The following is an 8,632-nucleotide window of genomic DNA, read 5'->3' as shown; positions in this document are numbered from 1 at the left end:
CCCGCCGCAGCGACAGCTGCCGACTGGCCTGCCGCCGCGGCCTCGCCCGCGGCGGCGGTTGCGGCGGCCTGGGCGCTGCCGGCGCTGATGCCAAAGAACTTCAGGATGTTCAAGATGCCTGCGCCGAGCGTTTTCAGGCCGAGTGCGCGGCAGGCGGCGGGCCCGCGAGTCGGCGCCGCAGCGCCCTCACGGCGGGGCGCCAAGGGCGGCAGCGCCACGGCGTGGGCGCCCGCGGCGCGGCGCGCGGCGAAGGGGGTTGGGGCGGCGCTTGCGGCGCCAGAGAAAGGCTTGCGGAGGGAGATTGCGCGTGGGGTTGCCCCCGAGGCAAGTGCGGCGCAAGGCGCCGGCATCATGCGGGCACAGGGGCGCCGGAGCGGCGAGGGCATGGGCCGTGACAGCTGCATAGCGTTCGCTGCAATTCGCGAGGATTCGCGCAAAAAAAATAAAATACAGATATGCTTGAAGGCGCAAAGCACGGCCATTTAGGGCGTCGCGCGGCATGTAACCCAGTGTCACTCGGGTACTAACGAGCTTTTGGAGTTTGTCAGAGGCTGTAAGTAGCACAATAAGCAAGCATGCGAGCTTTGACGCTTCTTATCACTGCGCCTCGTGGCCCTGTACGCTTCACCATCCACCTGCGCCAGCTCGTGATGCAGCTGGCAGCGTCATTGTGTGGGCTGCGCGTTGGGCGTGCCAAGGCTGATTCGCCCCCATGCAAGGTGGCATCGTCAGGTCAAATGCTCTCAACACCTGATCACGACGGTTGGAAATTGCACATACATGAGTGCAAGGTTGGTGCGGGCTCCGCGTGCTGACTGACCTGCCCCTGCGTGCTGGGTTTGTTCCCACGACGACCGCCCGAGCGCCGACGCCCGGACGGATGCATTGGGAGCCCTGGCATCAAAACCACAACAGATTATGCCCCCATAAGTTTAGATGCTGTAGCAGGGCTACAGCAGCCGAGCACACCCTCGGCCTCCTTGAAGAATGGGGGTTGGACAGCGCACAAGCAGCGGCACAATGACCTAAGCGTGGAGGACTTCTGCAGCCTGTGTCGGACTCTCCCTCAACTGCAGGCCCCCGCCGCCGTAGCAGGAGCAGCAGCAGCGACGGCAGCAGCAGCAGCAGCAGCAGCGGCGGCGGCGGCGGCGGCGGCAGCAGCAGCAGCAGCAGCAGCAGCAGCAGCAGCAGGAGCAGCAGCAGTAGCAGCAGCAGCGACGGCACCAGTAGCAGCAGCGACAGTAGCGACAGGCGGCGTCTACGGCGGCGGAGATGTCGCCCGAGGTGAGCTCGACTACCACGTGATGCCACGGCCAACTGATGCGGCACCCTGATCGTAAGCACGGTCTTCCTCCTGTTGGCACAACGTCTTGCCTGCCCACAATCAACGCCCGGCAGCACCCAACCAGAATGGCGTATGGTGCGCCCTACTCAAGTGTCGTGTGTTGTCCTGCAGCGGCGTGATAGATGGGCACAGGAGTGGTCCAACAACAGTCACCAGCACCAGACTGTACAGTACGTGGGACGTCCTTGGGTCGTAATTGGCCCCGCGTGCGGGACGGATGCAGCTCACACACGCACTAGCGTCATGCACAGCAGCAGGAGCAAGACGCATCAGTAGGTAGCTGCACCGAGCACATACAAGCACGCGAGAAACACCATCACCCAGACTAAATGATTGAATCACGTTGACGGCGTTTGGGCAAGCAGCGCACGGCCAGCCTCAAAGCAGGACAGGCGGCTGCCCTGCAGGTAGGGTCGGTCACCAGCCACCCCCCCCCCTTGGTCGCAGCAAGTGAATGGAGGTGCAGCGCCAGTCGGCTGGACCATGGGCAAGGGGAAGCATTTAGTGGAGAGTAATAGAAGTATCCCCAACTACCTTGGAGTCGTAGTCGGCCGTCACCGTCTCACCTGGGAGCCAAGTGGGCGGCAAGCAGCAGAGCGCACAAAACGAATGGGGTATCCCTGCCCGTAACCTTACACAGCGTAAGCTAGTGCGCGTTATGCACAAGCAGGCCCACCTGCACCGCCTTCGCGGCACCACAAGGACACTGCAGATGGCAAGTCCGGGCCTGCGGGGTGGCCAGGCCACGAGAGGGGTGCCCATGGAGTGACGGTGCTGCAGCGGGGTGGCTCCGCTGCACTGCAGCTTTGATCGCAGCGTCGACACTTTAAACACAAATTTGACAGTAAGAATCCTAAGCACTGCGTTCCCGGAAGCTGGGACGCCTTCAACAATCGTCTGATTCTGGCAGGGTTGCCAAGCACCGCCTCGGTGAGCGAGAGGTGGAATCGATTTACTAAGGTCAATCCACACCATAATCTTTGTGCACCTCAACAAAGCGTTGCAGCCGCGGCTTTGGTGGCAGCATTGCCGCCACTTGATCACGCAGGGAGTATGACGACTAGGCAGGCACACAAGCCAGCATCACGGGCTGAGTTTAGCAATATAATCAACAGAATCGTGGCATTTGTTCGCCCACCGCCACCACAGCCGTCATGTAGATGCGTCCGCCACGTTGCCCACATACTCACTCTCCCCCATGCCCCATCACCAGGAGCGACCGTGCACGCAGCGAGCTATGGCGGCAGGCGGATCTGATTTCATGCCAGGGACCTGCGGGCCGGCATTGCTGCTGCTGCTCCTGGTCCTGCTGGCCGCCGCGCCGGCGCCGGCTGATGCATTTTCCGACTATTCGGAGGAGGCAGAGCTGTCTGTGAAGATCGCAAGAATCACGCCCCGCTTCCCCCTCGCGGGGGGCACCTTCACGGCCTCCTTTGACGTCACCAGCGAGTTCGACAGGTCGCCTGTCCTTGAAACGCAGGTGGAGGGGAGGAGCACGGGGTCGCAGCGGGCTGTGCGTGTTTGCCAGGCAGCGCGGCCGCATGCATGCGCATCCGCATGCAGACGCGTGCATATGCACGGGTCTCGGCGCGGACGGCGTGGCCGTGGGCGCATGCGGCGCCCATAAATATGTGGGGGATGCAGCGCTTGCGCTTCAAGATCACTGGCCCCGCGTCATGCGCACCTACCAGCATGCCAGCGCAGCTGCGGCGCGCAGCTGCTGCACCGGCGGGCTTGCGGGCCACAGGTGTCACTGCCGTGCAGAATGGGCGCTGGCCTGAACGCAGCGGACGCCGGGCGCGGGGTGGCGATTCAGCAGCCTGATGCAGAGCAGCCATGACTCAATATAATTGCACCTCACACGCGCCACCGCAGCGAACGCCCCCCACGCCATCACCTCCCTGCCGCCCCCGCCGCGCGCTCCTGGGCGCGCCTGCAGGTGTGGGCAGACCAGCCCGTGCTGCAGAACTGCACGCCCGGCTCTGGCCCCACCGGCGACATCAAGCTGCGCCTACCCCGCATCAAGGCCGGCGGCCTCAAAGCGCTCGTCGTCAAAGCGATCAAGGCGCCTCAAGTTGCGGGGCCGCGCGTGCTGCGCGTCATGATCGACAGCACGTGCTTCCAAGATGACAACACCGACGGCACGAAGCGCTATCAGGTCAAGATCATACTGACCAAGCGATTGCAGCTTCGCCTTGTATCTGGGACCTCCAGGGGGGATTGAATGCGTGGCCCGCTCCCACCCCCTTACACACACTTACACGAATCAGCAGCGCGGCCAGGAGAGCGGCGGCCACCGCCAGGCAGCCAGCAGCCCGGGCGCGCGCTCTGTCAGTGGCCGCAGCGGCTCATGCTGCGTGCTGTGGTGGGGCGCTGGCGTTTGAGGGGAGCGGACGGCCTGCACACGGCCGGTCACCTCACCTCACTTCACCTTATCTCACCGCACCTGCTGATCAAGGCCTTGATCAGAGATCACCAGCCCCCCCCCCCCCGGGGCCGTCAACATCACGAGGTCATTACACAGCACTCTTCCCATTCACCACACACACACACACACACACACACACACGCTCGCCAATGTGTTCTCTGCCGCGCACGCACGCCGCCCTTTTGCGCAGGCGAGCGCCGTGTACACCACCACCCCCGCGCCGATTGCCGACCTGAGCTTCGACAGCATTGCATGGGCCAAGAATGGCAGGTGCGGTAAATTTGTTGGTTGCAGCACAGCCGCCAGCTGGCGTGCTGCAATTGCTTGCTAAACCTGCAGTGTCACCAGTGTCCCTCAAGTGCACACGCATGGCGGCGTGTGTATTGCGGTTGCGGGTGCCTAGGAATACTTGTTTTCAACAAGTGACCTCTGGCAAGCAAGAGCCAGGCAGCGATACTCGCCGCTGCAGGGCCCCAACCAGCATTTTGAACAAACCGCCCTCGCGGCGCGCGCATGCTCCGCGCACGCAGGTACGAGGGAACCTTCTGGAGCGCGGCCGTGGCGTCCAAGACGTTTGGCGTCAAGATTAGCGTATCAAACCAGGGCACCCTGCCCAGCAAAATCGGCACCATCAAGTTCTGGTCTGTGCCCTTTGGCACCCCCTTTGTCCCCTCTTGCAACGCCACAGCGGAGCTCTCCACGACGGTCAAGGGCGACACGCTTGCCCCGCTTGGCAAGTTCAAAGCGTTCACTATCAAGGGCATCCCAGCCCCAGCCACGCCGGGCAAGAAGACCCTTGTGGGCTTTGTGGATGGAGGTGGGTGTGTGCAAGTGCGTCAAGGAGCGGAGCCCTGGATCAGGGGGCTGCCGCACGCATGCCTGGCTGGGCGGAAGCGGGTTTGTGGGTGCGGTGCAGATGACGGGCGTGCGGGCGGTGCCACTGAGTTAGTGGGGCATAAACGCAACGCGCCTGTTGTTGGGACGGGGCAACGACTGACGCCGGCCAGTATGCGGGACGTGTGCAGTTGTGAAGATAGCAGGTGGTCCGCCATGGCCAACAGGCCGAGGCCTGGCCCAAACTACGTCCCTCACAAATCGCGGCGCTCACCTCACCATCAACGTGCATGGGCAGCTCGCCTGTCCGCACGGGCTGCTTGATGCAAAACATAGTGCCCGTGACGCTCAACCTGGGTCCTTGATGCCAAAACCGTCACGCACAGACTGCGCCACGGCCGAGGCCGACGAAGTCATTGACAACAAGATCACCCTCGACTACAAAGTTCTCGCCCAGCCCCTGCCAGAGTTCCTTGTCACCGGCAAGGTGGCCAAGCGGTACACCCAAGGGGCCGCCCTGCTCCGCGACTTCCGCATCACCGTCAAGAATGTTGGCCTCGCGCCTGGCGCGCCCGGCGTCGTTTCGATTATTCGGGACGCGGGCCTCTTCCGGGGGCCCGTCAACTGCACCACCTCGGCGGGCCCGGGCTGGACCTCGGCCGCGGCGGTCACGACGCCGATCGACGTCGGGAAAAGCGCCGTCATCACCGTCACGGGGGTGGAGATCTCGCAAGCCATCCCTTCCAGCAGCGCCCTCGTCCTTGTCGACAGCACCTGCCAGGTTGCGGAGATCTTCGACGCTTTCGAGGATGTCAACAAGGTGCACAGATTCACGGTCAAGTACAACTAAGGTACCAGCTGCAGCGCACGCGCTGCTGTGCCCCAATAAAGCAGCTCCGCCAGCGCTTGCTATATTCATATACAAAGGCTGCTCAGCACCACACACTCTTTCTGTCTCACACATATAACGGGAGGTTGCAGTGGCCTGCCCCGCACGCGCACCCTGCACGGAGTGCCACACCCACGACTCATCCTTCGTCAGGCGGTGCCAACACCGCACGCTCGCTGCTTCAGTGGCGCACATGCACTGCCCCGTGCTTGTACCGCGCATGCACTGCCCTGACTTCCCCCGCCGCTGGCCGCATCCTGCGTACCCTGACAATTCGCAAGCATCACCAGGGCATCATTTTCTGGGAAGGGAGGTTTCGCCACAAGCCCCACCTGTGGGCAGCAGGGCACTTATCACGACGCTGCGTACGGCCCAGGCTTATGCTTTTCCAACATTCGTGCACTTTATTGAATTCCTGCACACTTGCTGTTGCTCAGCAGCAGGCAAGCTTCTCTAGAAGGGGATGGCATGACCTTCAAAGACCGAGACTGACACAACCCCTTTTACCACACTTGATGCCCGGAAGCTGGGTGCGCCACGTGTCACGCGTGCGGCTGCCAGCGACCAGACTGATACTGGCACATTTGCCTGGGTTTTGGCCACATTCGAAGATACCGCCTGCGAGGACTGTTGTGGCCCTGCAAGCGTTGGCCGGCTCAACACTCTGCCGTGGTTGCTGCTACTTGTTGAGCAGCTATGCTGCATCTGGGCACCCACAAAGCCTGGGAGCGTCGTGCACGGAATTGTGAGCTTTGGTTTGCACCCCTGCACAACGATTTGCATCGCTGGGAGGATGGCCACCCACATAAGGTTTCGACTCCACACATAGCGCCTACCAGGTGGCGGCAATCACATGCGCTGTGTAACCGCAGCCGCAGCGATGGCAGGCTCGGCACGGTGCTTGCAACAAGGGTCAAGGGGGAGGTGAGCAGGCGCAACAAAGGGGCAGGCGGCAGCAGATGCAAAGGTCAGCAAGTGCTAGAACTGACATCTCCCATCTCATCTGGTTGCGCATGTGGACGGCTGTTGCTGCGTGCAAGGTGCGAGACCTCCCCAGCTGTCCTGTACTGGCAACGGCATGATCAGCTTGCATCTGCAAGCATGCGGGACAAGGGCCGGCGACGATCGGCAGGCCAAATAAGGGTTTCTAATGGTGTTGTCATCTTTGGCTCAAATAGCTTTAAATGTATTATATCAGTTGCAACATTGAAGTGCTGAAGTATATGTCTGTGTGGCTGTGTTTCAGACTGCTGATCAACAGATGCGAGGATGCGAGCCGCGAGGGCCGGCGCTCTCTGCAAGCCAACCAGCCCTTGCTGCATCAGAGGGCCGCTTACACGCATACCTGGATGGCTACAGAAACAGGTAACTGCGAGACACAAAATATCACATGAGCCCCATTCCTGCACAGGGCTTGCGTTGCAGGCGCAGCTGCCTCAAGGGTGGGTGGGCGCAGCGGTTGTCAGCACTCCATGCTTGCCTGTCAGCCTCCCACATGCGTGCCCTCACAGGCTATGCCACGTGTACCCTTTGAAGCAAGCATGCTGGCGTGCATGGCAAGCAGCAGCCGGATCCACCTTAGCTGGCGCGGCGCGCGTCGCCGCTGACAGGTCGGTCGACGCCAGGTGGCAAGCGGCTGGCGCCGGATAGCCGGGGAGCTGGGCAGAGGCTTGCAGGCTTTTGCACAGACCAGTAAACAGGCCTTTAAACACTTCCTGTCCTGCATGGGCTGTTGGCGTGCGGCATCGCTTCTGATCATCCCTGTCACAAGCAGTACGCCACGCCAAGGTGTCATGTACAGCACATTTGGCCCAGCCGCGCTGCACGCACCAGCAACGCCGTGCAATGAGCAGCGCGTGTGACAAGCCAATTCAGGCACCTTGAATTAGACGAACAGCGCGTGTGACAAAACAATCCAGGCACCTTGAACTCTACGAAATTCCGTCGTAGCATGCATGCATTGACGAGGTTTGATCACTGTGGGGCGCCCAGAGTGGTCACCACCGTAGACACCGCACACGGCAGCTGTGGCAAGCAGCAGTGTGCTCAAAGCGAGTGGGGTATCCCGCCCACACCCGTTCCACTAGCACCCCTTGAACTGCTTGACACTGCTGAAAGTGCATATTCTGCAACATGGTGCATCCTCTCACCCAGCAACAAGTCGCCGGGTGACTCAGTGACCCTGGGTGACCTTGGCAGTTGCGAGATTCGCCACCGTCTATGGGGCCGAACCAAAATTCAATATGCTTGCCTATGCCTGATGAACTACTCGGCCGCGGGTGTCCGCGAAATCACTCGCTTCGCACAACACGACTCCCCGCGGGGACAGCAACAGTAACGCATGCCAATCGTACTCCTTAGAAGACAGCTGCACGAATGTTTCCCGCCGGCCTGGCCGCTGCGCGGCCGCTCCTGGCGCTGCTCGGCGTCGTGACGCTCGCCGCCGCGCCCGCCGCTGCGCAGTTTGGCTTTGGCAGCAACTACGGCAGCAGCTACACCAGCGGCAGCGCAGCACGCCCCTCGGGATCCATGTTTGGCAGCCCCAGCGGCTACCCTGCAGCTGGCACCTACCGGCCCTCTGCCGGCAGTGCCCTGCCGACCATGCCTGTCCGCCCCTACGGCGCCGCCGCGCCCAAGCCGACCGGCACCTCGTCCTACGGCCCCACGTTTGCCTCCGGCGGCGGCTACACCCGCCGCCAGTCCAACGTGCTGCCGTTTGCCATGGGCGCGTTTGCAGGTGGGCGCGCGCGCGCACGCGCCTCCTCCTGCCCCAGCAGGTGGCTGCAGCGGGGGGGAGGGGGACTTGGTTAGGGGGGGGGAGCTTGCGAGCCCAGCACGCACTCACAGCTCCCAGCGAACCTCAGCAGCCCGGCTGCGGCCACCAGGCGGCGCGGCCTGGCCGGCGGCAAGGCGCGCACATGGCACGCAACCAGCAGCCGCGGGGCGCGCATCGTCGACGTGGCTGCCCCGCTCCGATCAAGTGCATCGCGGGCAGCGCCCTGCTGGGGTGGATCGCGCGCACACTGCCGTGCCCCTGCCATCAAAGCGCCAGCCTCACTCCAGCCAACACCAACACCCCCGCATCGCCGCACCAGCCGTAACTTACCCCCCCTCCCCTCCCCCACGCCAAACAAAA

At 62.6% G+C, this 8,632-nt stretch overlaps 3 protein-coding genes across 3 annotated transcripts in view; 2 read left to right on the top strand and 1 right to left on the bottom strand.

Annotated features, from left to right (window-relative positions):
• MNEG_7434 (glutathione S-transferase) overlaps positions 1-669 on the bottom strand; it is a gene marked incomplete at both ends in the record, with an annotated part of 3,387 nt that extends 2,718 nt beyond the window's left edge. Inside the window, one exon of the mRNA XM_014044095.1 lies at positions 636-669. Coding sequence (XP_013899549.1) covers positions 636-669 — 34 coding nt within the window. The remainder of the gene's footprint in view (positions 1-635) is intronic.
• A 1,913-nt stretch (positions 670-2,582) lies between these two features.
• Positions 2,583-5,457, top strand: MNEG_7433 (hypothetical protein; the record flags this gene model as incomplete). Its single annotated transcript, XM_014044094.1, has 5 exons — positions 2,583-2,825; positions 3,285-3,503; positions 3,964-4,043; positions 4,304-4,590; positions 4,994-5,457. 5 exons carry the CDS (start codon positions 2,583-2,585, stop codon positions 5,455-5,457), a joined length of 1,293 nt encoding a protein of 430 aa, XP_013899548.1.
• Positions 5,458-7,872: 2,415 nt separating this feature from the next.
• MNEG_7432 (hypothetical protein) overlaps positions 7,873-8,632 on the top strand; it is a gene marked incomplete at both ends in the record, with an annotated part of 2,238 nt that continues 1,478 nt past the window's right edge. Inside the window, one exon of the mRNA XM_014044093.1 lies at positions 7,873-8,233. Within this exon, the coding sequence (XP_013899547.1) occupies positions 7,873-8,233 (361 nt within the window). The remainder of the gene's footprint in view (positions 8,234-8,632) is intronic.

Source organism: Monoraphidium neglectum (genome assembly GCF_000611645.1).
Source record: "Monoraphidium neglectum strain SAG 48.87 unplaced genomic scaffold scaffold01312, whole genome shotgun sequence".
NCBI lineage: Eukaryota > Viridiplantae > Chlorophyta > Chlorophyceae > Sphaeropleales > Selenastraceae > Monoraphidium > Monoraphidium neglectum.
Note: the sequence above shows the minus strand (reverse complement) of the source record. Positions and strands in the feature narration are given on the sequence as shown.